The sequence below is a fragment of the Juglans regia genome, chromosome 13 (assembly GCF_001411555.2).
Source record: "Juglans regia cultivar Chandler chromosome 13, Walnut 2.0, whole genome shotgun sequence".
In the NCBI taxonomy this organism is placed as follows: Eukaryota; Viridiplantae; Streptophyta; class Magnoliopsida; order Fagales; family Juglandaceae; genus Juglans; species Juglans regia.
This window is the reverse complement of record NC_049913.1, coordinates 37,916,538-37,938,744: the sequence shown is the minus strand read 5'-3', so window position 1 is coordinate 37,938,744 and position 22,207 is coordinate 37,916,538. Positions and strand designations below refer to the sequence as shown.

Below are 22,207 nucleotides of genomic sequence, written 5' to 3'. Positions count from 1 at the left end.
ACTCAGGTTCCCTGTAATATCGCTTAAACAGGAAAACCTGCCGGTTATTCTCCTACACTAGGTCTTTGTCATCAGTCTGACACGTGTCAAACATCAGACGGGTCAGACCTTTTGACTTGACGACCACAGTCAAAAACCCTAAACCGACTCCACACCAAAACCGAAACCAAAACGCACATCCTGATGATCAGTATCTGTCTTTTTCCATGTTCTATTTATTTGACCTTTGTATCTTAACCTTTTCCTCTCATTTCATCATCTACCTCTGTTTTCATCCCTTTCTTCTTTTGAGTTTTTCACTTTACCTTTTTCTCTGCCAGAAATCTTCTTCTTCTTCTTGTTATTTTGTTCTTAAAGTTCCATGGCGGTTTTGCCTTCAAGCCCGTCTAGCTTGGAATTGACCATATCTATGCCCGGCTTTGCTTCATCCCAATCACTTCCTCCATCTGGTAAGTAAGAAAGTTATTGCTTTATTCATTTCTACTTCTTCCATCCTCCCCCCCCCCCCCTCCCGATCCCTCTCTCTCATCTTCTTCTAATTTGATCGGAAAGTCTCTTTTTCTTTTGACCTTTAATTAACACAATCGTATCAGCTTGTCATCACATATATCAGTTTCCCCTTCAATAATTCATTTTTTATTTGTTTTTAATGCATGATCTTCTTCCTCTTGCATGACTGATCAAATGGATTTTCTCTCTTCCATAGCTATCTTTTACAGATATCTTACAACACGTATTAATTTATATGTAAGCAGTCGATTTCATAGTGTTCAAAAAATTGTTGGAATAATATCAGGGTTTAAAAGTGAAGTGATTTGTGCAGTGAGGAACTTGGACATAAACCAAGTGCCATCAGGAGGAGTAGAAGAAGATCAGTGGATAACGATGAATATGGAAGATGAAGAAGAAAGCAGCAACGGAGGCCCTCCCCGAAAGAAACTCCGTCTCACCAAAGAACAGTCCCGCCTTCTCGAAGAAAGTTTCAGACAAAACCATACCTTAAACCCGGTAATCCTCTCACTAGCTTCTTCCTTTATATATGTACAAGCTGATCTATCTCCCCCGCACCCATTTATTCTTCGATAAATAGAAAACAAATTAAAGAAAAGGGTGCAACGCCAGGCCTAGCTGCTTTTATTTTTTATTTTTTTTCCCTTTTCTTCCCTTAATTTATTAAATATTTTGATAATGTTTAATCTTTTTGGATATTTTTTTTCTACAGAAGCAAAAAGAGAATTTGGCTATGCAGTTGATGCTGAAGCCAAGGCAAGTTGAGGTGTGGTTCCAGAACCGTAGGGCCAGGTACTGTACCCTAAACATGCTGAGATGAATTTCAATGTTGTTATTCTTTTGGTGGTGGTTGATTGGGTTCAGATATTTAAGGTTGACAGAATAATAATAATAATACTATTGCAGAGTATATAATCTGAATCCGATTCTTACCCGTATCAATCGTACGTACACTGATCTATAAAAAGTGGAAAGAAATCCCTTTTGTTGATAAGATTTTCTTGTGACAACATCTGCAACATATATAATATATAGCACCAAGTTAATGATTCTTATGGCCGGGTTGCTTTGGTCATTTTAATAACAAAAACTTCTGGTTCTTAAATTTCAGCATATATATATATATATGCACCTATACATATACATATATATATATATATATATATTTAAATTTATCAATGGCCTAATGGCAAAATGCTACTTTTTCTAACTCTTTAAGAGGGAGGGAGCAGGTAGGTTAATTTGGGTTCAGTTCTCAACCAAACACATGCATGTATATTATATTTAGATGGATGCATGTCTGTACAGTGTGTCCAATGGTTTTGTTTGTGTTCTTTTTCTTCCATATATCTTTTAATGAGTTATTTATAATTTATTATTTACAAAATAAGGAAGAAAGACATGATGACGAGTGACTTGTATCTGGTAATTATATAGGAAAAATTCTTCTTTTCAACTACTATTCATCACCTCACAGTATCCTATGAAAAACACCCCACATCTTATAAAAAAATTATAGGTGTGGGATGTGGAAGTCATGAATATATAGTAGCTAATACATAGTATTCCTCCTTATATAAGCATCCGTATTTTGCATAAAGTTAATAGAATCAATGATATATTAACTAATTAATATATAATACATGTAATCCGCAATGCACCCCAAATTGCAAACTAATATTGGGTTGTGAAAATCTAAGAAAAAGCTTATTAATTTGTCCAGAATAATTATATAATATCAAACATCATTGAAGATAATATCAAATCAATAATGTATATTTGATTTGATTATATTGTATTGACTTGATTTTCATAATATTTACCTTATCTTATTTTAATATAATTTTTTTATAAATAGAAATGTATGCATTTGATAATGATTAAGAAAGTAAAAAATATAGAAAATAGTAACGAATATAGAAATTTTAGATATAGTGGTTGAATGTAAAAAAATTAATATATGGTAACACAGTCATGCAATATATTGTTATGGGCGACTTGGCATCGCTACTGATATATAGAAAATGGAGTAGGTGGCTTCCAAGTCTCACCGTAGACCGACCACCAATAATAATTATTAATATTAATATTAATACATGCAGTACTTTCCATAGAAAGCTGAAAGTACATGAGAATTGGCTGAGAAAAAATATATATGAGCAATAAATGATGTGGTTGTCGAGTGATGATGATGAGCTCATGCTAGCGCTATATATATATATATAGAGCTAATATTTTGTGCATGAACATAATGAGTAGTACGGTTGTCCAAAGTATAACAACAATGATAACATGCAGCTGCTTGCATATTTATTGTGAGGGCCAGCATCAGTACCTCCTAATTAATAAGGTCCATGCAGCATGCGTTGTTCTTCGATCGGCCTCGTGTGCTACTCCTCACATCATAACTACTGCAACTTTGACTCAGTCATTAATTTATACTTTAGACTTGCTCATCCATCCATCCATGCATTTAATTTTTATTTATTTATATGCAATTAAATACTACATGTTATAACGTCGTGTCTTACATTATTCATGCATATATATGGATCATTAATGCATCAACTCGACAACAATCTTATTATTGTCTTCAATTTTTTTTTATCACTAGTAACGACTACTTGATTTGTTATTTAATTTGTTATTGCTAGCTAGCTTTCATTTGCAGCGACAGTTTTTGAGAACCTATGAAGCGAAAATATCTATGAATCAATATGGAGAAGGCATTGATATTATTGTACGTAGTTAATATTACTAGATCATTTGAATACAGACATAAAAACATGCATGGATAAATATATATATATATATATATATATTGTGTATGTAATATATGAATGCATGCATGCATGTATGCCTATGTATATATGTTACAACCAAGCTTGATATATACATACATATATATATTTATATATATCCTGAAATGCAGGGTGTTTAAGAAACTAACCAAAAAATTAAGTCATGAACTTGGCAGCTTTGAGTTGATCTAACAAATGATCAATGTAAAACTGCATATATATAATATAATGATAGTTACTGCAATAATAATTCACACATGCAGGAGCAAGCTGAAGCAAACAGAGATGGAATGTGAGTTCTTGAAGAGACGGTTCGGGTCACTAACTGAACAGAACCGGAGGCTTCAAAGGGAGGTGGAAGAGCTGAGAGCCATGAAAGTTGGCCCGCCTACCGTCATCTCCCCCAATAGTTGCGAGCCCCTCCCAGCATCCACTCTCTCTATGTGCCCTCGTTGCGAGCGTGTGACCTCCAACGCCGCCCTCATCAACAAGGGCCCTACCAAGACCGCCACCACCACGCTGTCCACTAAAGTGGCAGTGCCTCCTCTTTAGTCATGGCTATCTTTGACTGCAGCTTGTTAGGAGTACGCAACTATTAATTATCAGGTGTAATTAATTAAATGACCTACGAAAGAGGAAAAAAAAAAAACTAATAGATTAAATTAACAATGTTCATAGAAAAATCAAATTGCTTTAGTTTCTATTCATGTATTGGTCAAGCTTGCCTTTGTTTACCGAGGAATTATTAAAGGAGATTAAAAAAAAAAAACCAAAATTTTACATGATCATGTGAGAGAACAAACGAGTCAATCCAAGACCATATACATGATAGAATAAAGTTTATAGTATTTTATGTTGTCCACGACCGACAGGCCTTGGACAAGGAAAGGGGAAAAAAAATGTTGTGATCGACATAAAGCAGATCAATTGGGGAGAGCTAGATCAGCTCAGAAAACTTGGGGATCATGCAAGGTGGTTGGAAGCTGGCGGATGTTGATTTTTTGATGTACATATTATTATATATATGCACCACTAATATTGTCTGTCCTGTCTTTGAATGAAGGATTTTTCTTTAGAAATGCAATTTACAAGTCTAAAGTACTAAAGACACTTTCTCCTTAATAGAAAGCTGGTAGAAATTGGGAGATTAGATACAATTAGCACGAGATGTCGGTGCATGGTGGGGTCTTTATAATATTGTTTGTGTGTGTGTGTGTACGAGGTGGATTTGAAACTTGAGATGGGATCGAGTAGTTTGGCCTTGAAATTGACTTGTGATTTTGAGAGTCTGAGACCATACTCACAAGCTAGGGCCTGGTCTTTTTTTTTTTTTTTTTTTCCTTTCTTTCTTTTCGGCCATGTTTCAAAAGGACATATATGTAAGGAAATAGATAAACACACAAGCCTTTACTCATATTGCAGCCGTACGTGTGGTGCATGCGTCCCGCGTGACCGCCATGTGTGAAATTCCAGGCTTTAGCATTCATTACATGAATACAAAATGAAATAAGGTCCAGCCCATTTGAAACTCATTACCGATAATAAAAGGAAGGATGAGACAAGAAAGAGAAAGTCAAATAGAGTTGACTAACATACAAAAAGTTGACTAACATAAAAGGGACCTCTATAAAATGGGGACTAATACAAACGTGGGCCGGATGAATCTAGCAACTTTCTCAAGATCAAAGACTTCTCTACAATCTCGGGATCCCCCTCTCTCTAGATTTTTACAGAACGACATCTATTTTCAACCCTATTTTTCTACTATATTGAGAGCTATGGGTGGCTACGAGTGACTATACAATCATCAAATATGGTACTGGATTTCAGCTCAAACTACACGTGGATTTAGACTTTTATGCCGAACTATGTACATTCCTGTATCTTTCTTTATTACGTTTTATTTATTATTTATTTCACGAATAAGCATCCGAGTAGTCATCGTGGGTCATTCAACTGTATTGATAGATTCGGGCTCCGCCCGAAAATTGCATTAACAATATAGAAACCCAAACTTAAAGAAAATTGAAACCCGAGCCCATATAAATGGAAAATAAATATTATTCATCATAATTTTACTATCTCGTCCTTATATATATTAACTCATAAGTAGTGAACAAGTAGAAAAAAAAAAAATTATTTTTTAATCATTTGATATTAGGTTAAGAAATTCTAAAAATATAATGGCTAAAATCATAATGAATAGTAATTCTCAATTAGAAAACCAGCCCATGTCTTCCGCGTTTAAGAAAAATGCCTTCTTTAATTTGGTTCCCCTCCAGGAAGTGGGAAACTACGTAAAACGGATCAGCCTCTACATGAACAACATGTCCAATAAGTAAATGAAAAGATGAAGAATGTGTGTAACCCAACATATTATATAAAGATCAACTCTTTCACGAAAGGCCTAAAGTCAGGGGGCCCAAATTTAGCCGAAGATTGGTCGCTTCAACTTGAGAGAAACATTAACCAGCAGTCTCTCGAACTATGATAGCTGTGGAATTTGAAGGCGAGCCCAACCCACATAAAATATTATTAAAATATATTTTTTTAATATTATTTTTATTTTAAGATTTGAAAAAAATTAAATTATTTATTTTATTTTGTGTTGTAATTTAAGAAAATTGTAATGATTAGATGAGATGGATTTAGAAGTAGTGTGAAAACAAATTAGCGAATGTTTAAAGTTAATTATATTCTAACAAGCTCGATCGTTCTTTGGCATCGTGCCCAACTTGACATGATTCTCGTAAAAAATAAGGGAGCTTGCTGTGAAGATCAGGAAAACTGAAAGTGGACAAAACGTTTCAAGAACAGCTAAGATATGTTGGAGATATTGATCATCATCTAGTCCCATTTCTGATTTTTCAAAAGCCCCAAGGGAAACAATCTTTGATCCTGTCTGAGACAAGGACCAAACCTTCATTTCAGATTTAATGTATGTCGGACATGATATATATAATATGCTCAGGTCAAGTTGCATTAGATGATCAGTACTTCTTTCGTTGGCTGTGGGGTCAAATAATTCCTTCATTAGGCAGGCATGGTTTTCCTAGAACAGATCAGACACAGCCGGCCACTAAATTTTTCTGGAGCTTTGTAGTACAGTACATGAAATTTCAAGTAGTGAACTGGATTCATGTGGAGGCCAATATTGGACACTAAAATAATTTAGAGGTTTGCTTTGATGTATGTTGTCTGCAGACACATTCGATGTCGGAAATGGATCGAAATCGAGAAATTTCTGCCTGAGCGGGCCGGTTCTATCCAAGAACAATAAGCCGGAGTAGTTGATCTAATATATATATATATAGTTTATAGCATGCACGTTGGAATTAGTCCGTCATTAGTGATGTCAGGTATATATATATATATGTACCTCTATTACATGGGTATGTAAAGAGAGGGAAAAGTACACAAAACATATATATATATTAGAAAACCATCAATGCTCGTTTCTTTTTGAAGTTTAGCTCATGATCATGATCAATATGGAATGTGCGTGAATGAATGATTAAGCTAGTTCAATAATTAATGCATATCAATGACTAATTGTAATTGCGCCAGAGTGAGTGCTTATGATCTTGATGATCACTAACACCAACCAAACATATGTGATATCATGTCCACCAAGAGACAGCCTTCCGACAATTCTCAATATTTTAGATAACATTCGATCTTTACTTAAAACTGATCAGGTATAACGTATAACTGGCCGGTGAATTTCTGCTCTATATATACTATAATATTAGTAATTAACTCATTAAATTAGCAACACTTTGTTCAAAATTAACAATTAATTCATAGTCACATGATGATTATAAGCCTCAATTTCACAATACTGATCACCGATCAAACAAATTCGAAACCACCTTATATTAAAACAGAAAAAGAAAAAAAACAAAACAAAATCCCTGCCTCTAAAATATTCTTGGACAAAATTATATATAAGAAGGTTGAATGATCGTAATTAATTAAACTACATTGCGAGCGTGATGATCACCTTTTATGTGATAAAGGAAAAAGTGCAAAAAATAGCAAACAGAAATTAATCTTCTCAGTCATTTCAGTACTACAACTTCCAACAACACAGTACATAGATGACTTTGTTGCGCACTTAATTCAAACTCCCCTCTCAACCGAACATGTAGAATAAATTCACTGAGCACCAAACAACATGATCAGTCCTACGGGGTTCGCACCAACGAGAGAGCTTTATTCGAAATGAATGGTTTTGCTTTGTTGGCACATATATCTTTGATGACAAATCTTCAGAAAATTACCACAAAGTGTCCTTTCTGACTTAAAATGTGTCAAAACATGAACTCAACATGTCTCCAAGCGCCATTAAATATGCTGCTCTTTTGTTTTTCTCTTTCTTGCAGTTTTTCTCCTTAAGATAACATGTAGTTCTTAGCTGTATTTTGGAACTTGCTCCTCTTAGAGATAGAAAGATATATGAGAATGGTATGGGCCGAGGAAAGAGAATAAGTGACACCAATATCGATCTCAAAAGAATGTTCTTTCACATGGTTAGCTTTGGAATTGTAAGTTACGACCCATATATTATGGTACACACTACCCTACAATCACGAAACCTCTAATTCCTATAAAACTGATCTGTTGCTGCTAATGGCATTGGTTACTGTTAATTATATTAATCAATATTTATCAAACTTAAAACTATCTTATTATATATAATAACCTTATCTTTAAGGGGTCACGGCCCGAGATAAATTAAGTCAACCTTATCTTCACGTGTTTAATAAACTATCATTTGTTGGTGGTTACCGTGGTTTAACTGCTCACTTAACGATTCCACAACAGGCCGGCTGCATGCTTAACATGCGTATTAGTTAATAGTTTGTCATTCTTTCTAGGTTAACTTCTGTGTGTAGCTAGTCAGGGAAAAGAAAATTGAGATTGAAAAATAAAGGACTTTGGTAGTTAGAAGGGTGGTAGCATTATAATCAATGTTTAGCTTTTAACAAATGAAGATAGGGCCAGCCAAATCCGACTGTCGAGAATATTATTGCTGGATTAAAGTAGTGTCAGCAGAAGCAGAGATCTTGCGCGCATTCACATGCCCTATGAGTTTTCATTTAGTTATAGTACAACTTTAGAGCTGAAAAGAACCCAAAGACATGATTTTTACACTCACATGGCATGCGTAGCTACAAGTTGAATTTTATACTTTTTATCGTAATTTATGGTTTTGATGGTCAGGCATTTTGGTTTGTAAACTTGCTAATTAACTAACTACATGCATGCCCACATTCTTTTGTAGGCCTACATATATAGCAACTTCTCCCTTCCACTGACTAGCTAGCATCAACCCCACTCCCCTTTATTCTCGATCATTAAGGTTTTCCCATAAAACTTTTAGTATTAAGAAAGTGGATCTCTCTCTCTCTCTCTCTCTCTCTCAATCTCACCCACCCGGCCCTTTTCTTTTTAATTTCTTCTTCCAGGCCTAAGGAAGTGGAGTTCAAATGAGCAATTATCATTCCTCAAAAGAACTTAAAAAAAGGGAGAAAGTGCAAAAAAAGAAAGAAAAGGTTGTGTATGGTGCGGGCTGTGATTATTGTTCAATTGACCTGTCTTACTCGATACAATAATTACATAAAAAATAGATTTGTGGGTTATCTATTGTTTACCAGAAGAGAGAACACCCAACCATCTTAAAAGTTATTAAAAAGATCATAGTTTCGAAGGAGGCATGCCAGATTAAAGAGAGGAGTCTATTATACGTGTGTGTTTTTGTGTAAAGGAAGAGTACTTTGAACTTTGCAACAGATGCCAGAGTAGTTTATGGTGGCATTGGTAAAGGGAATTGATGTTGGGAGGGGGGGTCTCCAGCAGCATGGTGAGCATGGGAGAGCGGTACTGGTGATGAGGATTGGGGCCGGAGAGGCTCAAATGGGGCCGACAGGGCTCACCTCTTTTGACTCGCACATGATCATCTTTATCAGTCCTTCAAATGTAGCAATTGCAATAAAGAGAGCCACTTCAAACCACTCAATTTGGACCCTGATATGACTTTTTTTCCCTTTATTCTCTCATCTCAATCACCTCTTGTACGTTTGGTCTGGCGGCAATATTAATTACTTCTCTCAACTCTATTGTGAGCTTTGTTTTATTACCACGAACTATGCAAAATCTTGAAGAAGTTCATAGTGAGATTGGTAATTGAGTGATAATTTTTTTTTTTTATCAATTTTCCATCTAAAAAGACAAAATAAAATCGAGTTAATGTCCCAGCACTACATATCATGTGTGCGTGCGTGTATGTGTGTGGATGCAAAATTGCAGAAAAAAGAATTTCAATTATAATATATATATATGTGGCTTAATTAGCCAATATATGTTTCTGTATTCACATGGTTATTTCTTGTGTATTCAGTGCATATATGGTAGGAGATGGGCCAAGAAGTGGGCACCGAATGGTTAAAAAGAACTGCGGAGTTGTGGTTTCAAAATGAGAAAATTCTGAGGAAGATCATGCATGAACCCAAAGAGGTAGGCCGGTTGGTCCTGAAGTCTTTTGGTTAGGTGCATGAGATCCGCACTCGTGTATATAGGTAGAGATACGCACGTGTGTGGTGACCCCTTTAATTGGCATGAATAATATCCATGTGCATTGCCAAGTTATTAGGGTTTGGGATCCTTTATGCTTTTCCCATTATAAGGTACAATTGGACCCCCTCCCATTGATAGAAACCTATCATGCCTATAGTTTCTGAGCCTTGCCTTTTTAAAGTTGTTCAATATCATGTATAGACCCACAGAGGCAGATTTATATGTGTGCGCGCAAAATCCATGGATACTTGGCCTGCTAATTCTATATATACTGAATCACTGTTTTATACAAGATGCACTTACCATTGGGAGATGAATCATATATACATATGAAAAAATATAAATTGAATAGATTATTTCATAACATATATAATTAAATATAATACTATGAAAACTGAAAAAAAAAAACTATACAAATTCATGCTAATTAACCACATATATATAGAATAACCCGTACGTATTTTCATATAAATGAAATCACTAAAAATGCTTATATATGCAGTACATACATGGTTCGACCATGTGAGAAAGGATCAAAAGGTATGGTTGAAAAACATTACTCTATTATTATTATTATTAGTAAGTTCATGTATATAGCAGCTGGTTCACCAATATGGTCCAAATTAAGTGCGGTCCCAATCGAAGTCTTTCTTTTATTTTTTAGTTTGGAGGAATTTTGTGGTGGGTAAGCTTGCAGGTCAGTGGCCAAACGGGTGCTACTTTTTATGTCTCTGTGATTTGATGATGTGTTTTCAATCATGATGAAGGGGAGGGCCAAAGGATATTTTATTTATGAAAAATGCTGTAGCTAGATCTTTATTTATGCCATCGATCGATCTCCATCTGATAATATTTTACTGATCATTTGAATGTGACTGATCATATATGCTTATAACCCAAAGGTCAAGAACTTCCATCTTCTATTCTATATAATTAATATATGAATCATATTCACATATAATGAGCTCTTGGTTGGCTCTTAATTTGTTTTAGCCCTTTCCATGGTTAATTATTAGTATGTATATTGTTGTAGTATGTGACTCATTTGAGTGGAACACGTATATAGAGAAAGCAAGCTAATGTCGAGAGTGAAGCGGAGAACACATACAGGGGTATTATTAAAATTTTCTAATACCTATTGTACGGTTAGGGTTTAGTCTAAATACATATAATGTAATCTTAATTTTCTGTGGTGTAGGCATACTACCGAACCACGTTAAATTTTGTATATTTTTCTTGTTTTCTTTTTTCTATACTATTTATCATAATTGTTGCACGTAACACAACATATATGATTAATGCTGATTACTCTGTAATCCAACTATATTCCCTTTGCTTCAAATGTAATTTAGTCACTATTAAAGCCACCTAGCTAGAATATAAACGAAAGAGCACCCAATATCATATCATGTGTATTAGGTAAGTAATTAAGTATTAGTTCATTGATGAAGGATGATCATAATCTTCAAAAGTTTCTCATTATCTATATATTATATATACTACTTAATTAATGTGTTGATCACAAGATTGCCAAAGAGGCTTAATTTACGTATAATGTGGGGCAACCCCAGCTTGCGTGCGCGCATTGGATGGTACTGCCAAGCTATAAATAATAAAGGATATTTTTCGTCCTTAATCCCATGATCTTCGGCTTGTGCAATAATCCGTGTGAGACATGTAGAGAGTAAATTAAAAGTGAGGAAAGGTTGTTGATCTTCTTCTTCTACGTACGTACGCAAGCATGCATGCACTAATCATTATATATGTATTATTTTGGTCAAATGTGAATATGAGTACTCCTACTAGCTACTACACATCATCATCAACATCACCATCCATTCACTACATGCAACTACTTAATTATAACTAATTAAGCGATGTACCTTTCATATAAATAAGCAGATGGGTAATTTCAGGCCAACCATGCAGCAGATTCATGAACAATATTTTTTTTATACAATACATGCATGCAAACACATGATATATGGGTAGTTTTAATCTTCTTTTTTTTTTTCCCCTCTTCCGCTTATTACAAGAAAATTACTTATTTACGACCTGTTAATTCTAACAAAATAATTATTTATAATTAAAATTAGTTAAAAATAATTTTTTAATTACAATAAATTTGTCACAAAAATTCATTTTTCTTGCAGTGGCTCTTTAATTCCCTCATGTATGCATCCTGCTTTCTTCGATCAGGTCACTTGGGCTAGCTAGCTCTCTTTTACAATATTTCACTGTCATGGGAACGAAAGTACTCCTCCCAAACCAAGAACTCCATGAGAAAGAGAGAGGAGTTGTTAATTAGATTGTGAGATGAGATAAAAGAAGAGATATTAGTTATAGATAAAAATTGAATAAAATATTATTAAAATATAATTTTTTAATTTTATTATCATTATTTTATAATTAAAAAAATTAAATTATTTATTATATTTTATATAAAAATTTAAAAAAATTATAATAATAAGATAAAATAAATTGAGATTTAACTCCTAAAAGAGGAAGTGAGGGACGTGTACAGAAGTACAAGATTGAGTTCAAAGTGGGTGATTTGGTAGAGAAGGAATGGGTGTAAATGTAGATGGGGTTGTGTGTGGAACATGTATTCACTATTTAGTAAAGCTAAATATAAACTTTAAATATATCTCATATAATTTTTTTTTTTTATAAAAAAGTGAGTTTTATTAATAAAAAATAAATTTTTTATATTTTTTAAAAATAATATCTAATTTTTTATAAAAATTTACATAAAATTTATCTATTTATAAGTTATACAAATTATTTATCTTGACTATTTACATGGGACTGCTGCTTCTTGAATTCTTTTAGCTTCTACCGAAACAAGTAAAGAAAAGATTAAAAAGATAAAAGATGTCCACGTCACTGAAAATCCTAATGCCACAGGAAGACTGCCACGTCTACAAAAATCCGACCCTATATGGGGTTAACCTAACTATGTCGGGCAGTCACTTCCTAACCAAGCTTCACACACTGTGACCACTGACCACCCACCACTTTTTTAACTCAATTTCTGAAGCCGCACAAGATCTCTCGTATATATCCACAATCCACTCTTCTCTCTCTTTCTACTCCTACTCCTATATATATATATTTATAAATTATATATATACACGTCCCACCAAAGTTACACCACTCGTAAAATCACTCTCTTCTTCAGAAGTACCCAAAATCTGCAGAGCTCAGCTGAGCAGAACAGAGCTGCTAACGGTTTTTTCCCCTACCCATTTTTCTTATTCATCTCTTTGTTTGATTCAGTTTCACTATCCAATGCCATTCAGTATCATCAGGAAACAGTAGATCTGAAACAGATAGTAGAGAGAATAGTAAACGCTTTGATCTCCGCAAGATGATTACCTGGGGGGACCTGTACACCGTGTTAACAGCGGTGGTTCCTCTGTATGTGGCGATGATTTTGGCCTACGGGTCGGTGCGCTGGTGGAAGATCTTCTCCCCCGACCAGTGCTCCGGCATCAACCGTTTCGTGGCCATCTTCGCCGTCCCTCTCCTCTCTTTCCATTTCATCTCCACCAACAACCCTTATGCAATGAACTTCCGATTCATTGCAGCGGACACCCTCCAGAAGATCATCATGCTCGCCGTCCTCGCCGTCTGGACTAACTTCACCAAGAATGGTAGCCTCGAGTGGATGATAACGATCTTCTCGCTTTCGACGCTTCCGAATACTCTGGTTATGGGCATCCCTCTGCTCATCGCCATGTACGGAGAGTACTCGGGGAGCCTTATGGTGCAGGTCGTGGTGTTACAGTGCATTATCTGGTACACCCTCCTACTATTTCTCTTCGAGTACCGCGGCGCCAAGATGCTGATAATGGAGCAGTTCCCAGAGACGGCGGCGTCAATCGTGTCGTTTAAGGTCGACTCCGACGTGATGTCGTTGGATGGTCGGGACTTTCTGGAGACCGACGCCGAAATTGGCGACGACGGTAAGCTCCACGTCACGGTGAGGAAGTCTAATGCTTCGAGACGATCCTTGGGTGGGTCGGTATTTACGCCTCGGCCGTCGAATCTCACCGGGGCCGAAATATACAGCTTGAGTTCTTCCAGGAACCCGACGCCCAGGGGATCGAATTTTAACAACGCCGACTTTTACTCCATGATGGGATACCAGGGCTTCCCGGCAAGGCATTCGAATTTCGGCCCCACGGACTTGTATTCCGTACAGTCCTCTAGGGGCCCAACTCCCAGACCGTCGAATTTCGAAGAGAATTGTACTCCAATGGCTCAGACAGTTTCTTCACCGAGGTTCGGATTTTATCCGACGCAGACTGTACCCGCAGCCTCGTACCCTGCGCCTAACCCAGAGTACTCATCCACCATGACTAATAGTAAGAGCTCCAAAAATCAGCAGCAGCTGCAGGCTCCCAATAGTAAGGCCAACCATGACGCGAAGGAGCTACACATGTTTGTGTGGAGCTCAAGCGCATCCCCGGTCTCCGATGCCGGTGGCCTCCACGTATTCGGTGGAACAGAGTTCGGCGCGTCGGAGCAATCTGGACGGTCCGATCTAGGCGCCAAGGAGATTCGGATGTTGGTTGCTGACCATCCGCAGAATGGGGAAAACAAAGGTAAAGAATCAAGAGACCCATTTAATTAATTATTAATGCAACTAATTATTTATTCCGATGTTCGAATGCCAATTCCAACATATTTTATTGGGTTGATAATTGAAGCAACTGCGGAAAGGGAGGGTTTTGGTGGGGAAGACTTTAGCTTTGCTGGGAAACGTGAAGGAGAAGGAGATCATGACGAGAGAGAGAAAGAAGGTGGCCCCACGGTACTCAACAAGCTGGGGTCTAGCTCCACGGCAGAGCTCCACCCTAAATCAGTGTCCGGAATAGCGGATTCCGGCATCGGAAAACAAATGCCTCCGGCCAGCGTGATGACCCGTCTGATCCTAATCATGGTGTGGCGCAAGCTTATCCGCAACCCCAACACCTATTCCAGCCTCATCGGTCTGGTTTGGTCCCTCGTCGCTTTCCGGTACAAACTAGAAACACTGATATATAGAAATTTAATGTCATTAGTTGTTTAAAGGTACTAAACATTTTGTTTTTTGGGACATATTGTTGAAGGTGGCACGTGGCTATGCCGAAAATAATAGAAAAATCAATCTCCATACTGTCGGATGCCGGGCTGGGAATGGCTATGTTTAGCTTAGGTGAGTCTTTTTCCACTGTTCTCCTACATTTGAAAGTTTTTTGAACTTTGAACGGTAACGAGGAAGATTAGCAATTTAGCAGAGTGCCATAAAGTCTTTTGGGGCCATAAGGATATAGTCCGGTCGGAATTGGGTCTTCTGTCAAATTAAGGTATTGTTGGGCGGTTCACGGCCACACAAATTCAGGACTACCTTCCAATATAATTTATTGGGTGATCTTGGTTCTATCTTTTTGGGCAATAAATAAATGGGATTGACCACCCGACATGTAGGGACCCGGCAGGCAGCGTCGCTTTCTGGTCCAGAGCCGGTGGGCACAATAATATTAGGGTGATGAAGGTAGTTTGATCGATCGGGTGGTGGGTGCGTGTGTATATAATAATGTTGCTGATTTGGTTGTTATTTTTTATAGGTCTTTTTATGGCTCTTCAGCCCAAGATAATTGCTTGCGGGAACTCCATTGCTACTTTTGCTATGGCAGTCAGATTCCTCACCGGCCCCGCCGTCATGGCTGCCGCCTCTATCGCCGTTGGCTTGCGTGGTACCCTCCTCCACATAGCTATTGTTCAGGTAATCGATCCTACTGTTTTGAATCTTTGATCCCATTTATAGAGTAAAATGTCATGTTAACTAACATGAAAATTGGTAAATATATGTATCCAATAGGCTGCACTTCCACAAGGAATTGTCCCCTTTGTGTTTGCTAAAGAATACAACGTTCATCCAGCAATTCTTAGCACTGGGTTAGTAATTAACATCCATCTGTGACTTGATGGTAATTATATTGTCTGAGACCTTTTGTTTTGATGGATGAATGTGATCATGATATTGCAGGGTGATCTTTGGGATGTTGATAGCACTACCAATTACTCTTGTCTACTACATTGTTCTTGGGTTGTGAATTTTTTACAATTAGCAGCAGCCAAAATACGAAAGAGTATGAAGTCATGAATTCTAAATGCATGTGATTAATTATATGTCATACTTGAGTTGCTGGGCATTGACCACGGTACGTACCGGAATATGTTGTTGTTTACTCGAGGGTTTTCCGGCAGAAATTATTGGTAGTTCGAAAGTCGCTAAGTTCCAGAGTTTTGGAGATAAGATAGTGTTGACTAACTAGTGAAAGCCCGGAATACGAGGATCGCATTCACCGCCAACAATAGCAGCCAAGTTTGAGAAGAACATGGAATGCTCGTCCAGCTTAAGGGGAACATAACAGAGGGAAACGAGGAAATTAAAGGACCGGAGTTCCGACGTACGTGCATGTAAATTAAGTTTGATGATTTCACAATTCCCCTCATCAGCAGCGCAGAAAGCGTCAAACTTGTTTAATGAATTTGAGGAAAAAAGAACAGTCCTGCGTAGGAGGGCATATTTAACTTTTTATTGTGTTTTTTTTTTTTTTTATTTGAAGTAGCTAGCTTTGTTCTTAGTGTTGGCTTTGATTGTCAGTGGATTCGGCAATTATCTGCTATATATTGTCGTTTTTTCTTTAGTTGGTTTGTAATTGAATTAGGATTATTATGATCAAAAGGGGTCATTAGTCATTTTGTTGATACAAAGATCATGTATTTTTTGCATTCAGATCACAAAAGGCATATCAATTTTATTTTGTTTCAACTTCCACACGCAGAGAAAGCGCAAAAACGAAAAAAAGGGAGAGACCTTGGGGGGGTTGTGAAAGCACAGCGTCTTTCTGCTGAGTGGTTTTTGTACGTTTTGTTGTTGTGAAGTGATGATCACTTCTCTCGTGGGGCTGATCGAGAAGAAACTGAAGAAAAATATGAGATAAGAAAGCCAGCGGAAAGCAAAGGGTCAAAAGCAAAGCGCAATGCGCGCCCAACTTTTGGCTTTGTGGCTTTCGGCTTTAGGCTTTTGATGCGCCCACAAAACAATCCAGCCATCCTCCTCTACCCTACAAAATTATAAGGAGGAAGAGTCATCATCACCACTGCCAACTGCTTAAAACCAGCAGCAATTCAAACTTTTTTTTTTTTTTTTTTTAGGTTTTGACAAGCAAGCTGACAAGCACGTGATGGAACGAATTTACGCTCATTCATTCATAAATTCATTCACAATGGTGACAAGACATCACCTTTCAAAGTTGCCGTAATCGTTACAAACTCACAAAAGCATACGTACGTGGTGCCAACTCGGGCCTGTCATTAGGAGCAATTTCAGGACAAATGAATTATGTTAACGCCGCCAGATCTGTGCTCGAGAATTCCTCTCCAGCCTCCGGCGCCTAAACATCATATTGCTAGGTGCGCAGAGGATCATCATTTTGTCGGCGGAGAACTGTTCAGACGCTTAAATCAGCCAATTAAGGCTATTTAATTTTGAGAAAACACTACTCTATCCTCACAATTGTACCGCCCAAGTAGCGTTGCCCTTGAGAGGAAGATGTGAAGAATCAAAAGATGATACTGAATTTCCGAGGCGCGTCCAAACTTCAAGAGTCAATTGCTAGAAACGTATAGTCACGCGATTCAGGAACATGTCACGGTCACGTGATTAATTAAGGCTATATTTAGGTAGCCAGCTGATTTAAGATAATTTATAAATAAATATAATAATATAATAATAAAAAAAATAAAAAAAATAAAAAAAATAAAAATAAAATATTAAATAATAATGAAGAATTCAAGACCCAATTACCACAGTGAGCATTAGCATTGGATTGCACTCATGATCAAATGAGTGTCATCTTCAAAATTTAATAAATTTATATTTAAAATCATTGAATTGGATTCAACATATACTAAATTATTTAATTTTGAGTTACAGTACATTTAAGTTCATCTCTAAATTTAAAAATTAACTATTCATTCTATAACTATTATTTTATTTATTTAAATTATTTTATTTAATTTTGAGCTACAATATATTTAAGTTGAGAAATAATAATTTAAGTATCAAATTAAATTATTAATTAACATATAATTAGTATAATTGTAAAATATGAAAAAAATAATATTATATTATTATTTTGACTAATCTAATAGTTAATCCAATATAAAGTTAATTATGACTATGAAAATTTTGAATTTATAAAAAATATATATTTTTCATAAAATCTCATAGATAAATTTGATGAAATGAACGCCAACACTGATCAGTTGCGGGTATTCTTTACTTTTCACGTTAGTTTTTGTAAACAAGTTACACGAGTGTTTCGAGAGCCAAGGTGCCGGCCCTGACCTATTCATCCTATCTTTAGTACATATATATATATATGCTTCAGCGAACTTATGAGTGCAAGAAATTGACATCTAGCACAACATTCCATCTATGAAATATACCGTACGTACTCTTGATCATGTATTCATGAATTGGGTAGGGGCCGGAATTGAATGGCAACCCCAAGATTGCAATCTGGCGAGGTGTAACATTATAAGAAAGGAACACAGGCACAAGATACTAGTTTTGAAACCCTCGATCGAACGCCTCAGGATCATGATCCCCATACATGGAAAAGCAAATATATTGAGATTTGACGTCGTCTCTCGCTAGTACTTGGAGCGAAATTAATGGCTTTGGGAGTGCCTAACTTAAATTAATATTTGCTTATAGAAATTAAGTAAGGGTGCAAATCACTTACTCCCATCCGGTCGGTCCATTCGGTCCGGTCTAATTATTATTTTTTAAATTAATTAATAAAAAAATTTATTTAAAATATTAAATTAAAATTATGATTTATTAATGTAAATTATATACTTAATACAATAAAAAAATATTTTATATTGTCAATGATAATAAATTAGATAAAAATTATATTATTAATTTATATAATTACTATATAATATTTAACTAATTGATATTATATATTAATTAATTGATAGAATATTAATAAGTATTAATAACATATTTAAAATTTTATATTATTAATATTGATAAATTAGATGAAAATTACATATATAATAAATTGTACAATTATTAATATATAAAATATATTTTTTATTTTTATTTTTCATTCCATCCGGTTCGATCGGATCTAAAATAAAAAAATTCTAAATCAAAACTGAACTAAGACTTTTCAATATTCTAAAATATGCCCCGAGAACTATTGGTCTCAATGTCAATTTTTCCGGTCCAGACCGTTTATCGCCCCCCAATTAGAAAGTGTAGACCTTGGGAAGTTGTACTAGTACTAGGACGGCGATTAATTAGATCGTGAGGTAAGTAGACCAACATGCTCAACGAGAAAGCGATAATGGAATTTTGTGATTTACAACGACAGAAATTAACGAAAGGCATGTACACTCATCAACGTCTTTTTCTATGCAACCATTGATGAAATTTTAGCCACGATCTCTGCGGCACAAACAGGACCATGCAAGCTGTAGGAAGCTGTTCATGCACGTCTCGGTTTGAAAATCTTACAAACATGCATCATTAATTTTCGCCGATCTTTATTTTCGTCACTGTATTAATACATAATTTTACAAACTATGTTAAAGTACTACTCATGTTCAACTTTAAATTTTCAAGGTTTTTAATTGGGTATGAATGAGTATTAACCTGACCATTTGAAAAAGATCGCATACATATATATATATGGATGTACGTACGTAGCAGCATTATTATTAGTAATTTAATTTCCTTAATTTGTTACAGAAAATGTGTGCGCAGGGACCAAGTCTTGCGTGGCAGGGTGTGACATGCACATATTTACTAGAGTTTGGGGCGTGGTCAAAGTTTATCCTACTATTCATCATGCACACGTGGCAGAAACATTGGTGGTCCATGCTCATGCGGTTGCCCATACTGCGTCCATGTGTGATCGATGCTAGCTAGGGTTTCAAACAGCGATTGAAGCCAAACTATGTACATGGTTTGTATTATTGCAGGCCAGGCCCTGGATCAGGAGAAAAGATCAAGCCAGGGAATCAGAAGAAGGTTGGAGAGGAAAGGGATTCAACGCATGATGTAGGGACTACTTTGAAAATAAAGATTGGCATGCAGCAGAGACGACTGTTGGAGGAGTTTGTTCTTTGTTGTCACTCGGTATTTTTCTTTGAATACAAAGCAGCTAGCGGGACCATGATACATGCATACATACACACACATATATATATATATATATATATATATATTTGTGACATTAATATTTGTCAATCTTATAGACTAATGTATGGTTATTACTATTTTGATCTAGTTCATATTTATTGCAAAGGTGTTCATTGTATCATAAATTGGGGGGCTGCAAAAACTGACCCTGGCCACCAAATATATATATATGAATGCTCGATCGATCGGTACGTACATATAATATATATATAGTCATACAAAAATCCATCATTGGTACATAAATCACCCAGAAAGGCAGCTAACTTCATATATATTATATGTAAATAGACTAAAATTATAAAGGTGTACGTTGTGATGAGCACCAAAAAAGAAAAAACCTTTTATTCTAAAGCTGTTCTCCACTCCTACTCTTTGATTGCCTGCATAAAGCAAAATGACAATAGACGCATGCAATGCATGTATATATAATATATGAGATGAAAAAGAACCCAAAATAAAGCTAAAAAATCATCTTAGCTGCTTCCCCCCGCCCGGCCCCCTCCCTTGCGATATAATTATGAACATCAATGACTGCATATAAGTCATTGGTATGAAAACGATGAGCATACCAATCGAAAGAACATATGGTTCTGTCCTCGTGCGCGTGGCTTCATTCTCCAGCATACACATGGGGGCCATGCATCTAATTCATTCGGTGGCTCCAACTAGCTAGTACATGAATTAAATAACGAAAAAAATTAATTAAAAACCTTCAATTTGGTGTACTACTGGATACCAGTTATCATGTCGATTCTATGATTAGACTGCATGCATGCATACCGAAAGCAGTATTTAAAAAATTGTTAAATCCAAAATTAGCAGAGTAACTAATTTTGATGTTTTTATAAATGGAGTGCAAAGTTTTATGTTAACTATGGCGACATATTGAACCTAATTACGCAAATGAGAATTATGAGTAACATATATATTTCCAACTCACATGTTTCAGATCATATATAAGATAAATTCAAGGATATTAATATTTCGTACAAGTGGGGTTTGGAGGAAGAAACATTGAACTTCAACTTGAGATAGCTAGGAATTCATAAATAAATATATGCACACGAAAACTAATCGAGGCATGCACTGAAAAATCAGAGAGAGGAGAGGTGTCAAGGTCAGTGTAGGGTAAACCAGGGACAGGAGCTTGGGGGCTGGACCAAAATTAGATGGGACCATTAAGGTAGGATGAGAAGACATGAGTACCCCAAAACCTATAAAAGAAAAAGTTCCTTTTACGGACCAATCCATGACACAGCATGTACGTACGTACACACGCTATTCTATCTAACTTAGGGTTACATCATGTCAAACAGACCCATGTTCCCTCTTTGATGGAACCTCTCTTTTACACCTTTTCCGCTGATGATTTTAGCTTTTGAATTTTCTAAAGCTCGCCTCATAGGGCGAACGTTTTCAGTGGCACTGATTAAGGAAAAAGCAGACTGTCAAAACTGTGCTTCAACCCATTACTTGCAGGAGTGAGAAGAAAGCAGGGTACTGTGTCTGTCAGCCTCTAAGGTATGATCCATGAATGGCTCAGATTATGCAGTACCCAGACCCAGAGAATCAATAATGTTTTTTTCCTAAAAGTAGTAATAGTCCAATTAAACACACAGACACCGAAATTATTAACATTAATAATGCTGATATATATTATGCTAGAAAGTTAAAGTTTAGACTTTACCAAGCTTATCATGTGCTGCTGCTAAATATGAATTGTTTGTGAAAGTTTTGGGAATTATACATAGCTTTTTACCAAAGTGTGGGGTGGGGGGCATTACATGACATGAGTGAGCTAGCTAGGTAGCTGGTCCAATATAGACCCACGGATTTATGGCTGGAATGAATTTTATCGAGGAGGTGACAGTACCATTAATTAAATTTGGTTGGATTTGAAGGTGGGTGGGTCCTTAATTTCTTGCTGCTGCACTCGGACAGTAACAGACAGAGGAGAGACTGAACAATATCCGATCCCCCAGTGCTCTAGCTAGCTAAACTTTCAGATCAGTATATATGCAATGAGATTATCACGAGGAAG

General features: G+C 36.2%; 2 protein-coding genes across 2 annotated transcripts; both read left to right on the top strand.

The window, feature by feature from the left end:
• Positions 1 to 250: 250 nt before the first annotated feature.
• Positions 251 to 4,384, top strand: LOC109002549 (homeobox-leucine zipper protein HOX3-like). Its single transcript, XM_018980343.2, has 4 exons — positions 251 to 449; positions 824 to 1,008; positions 1,223 to 1,302; positions 3,575 to 4,384. Exons 1-4 carry the CDS (start codon positions 362 to 364, stop codon positions 3,861 to 3,863), a joined length of 642 nt encoding a protein of 213 aa, XP_018835888.1. The 5' UTR covers positions 251 to 361; the 3' UTR covers positions 3,864 to 4,384.
• An 8,630-nt stretch (positions 4,385 to 13,014) lies between these two features.
• LOC109002550 (auxin efflux carrier component 4-like) lies at positions 13,015 to 16,680 on the top strand. Its single transcript, XM_018980344.2, has 6 exons — positions 13,015 to 14,500; positions 14,606 to 14,915; positions 15,008 to 15,093; positions 15,506 to 15,663; positions 15,760 to 15,836; positions 15,928 to 16,680. Exons 1-6 carry the CDS (start codon positions 13,261 to 13,263, stop codon positions 15,992 to 15,994), a joined length of 1,938 nt encoding a protein of 645 aa, XP_018835889.1. The 5' UTR covers positions 13,015 to 13,260; the 3' UTR covers positions 15,995 to 16,680.
• Positions 16,681 to 22,207: the final 5,527 nt, after the last annotated feature.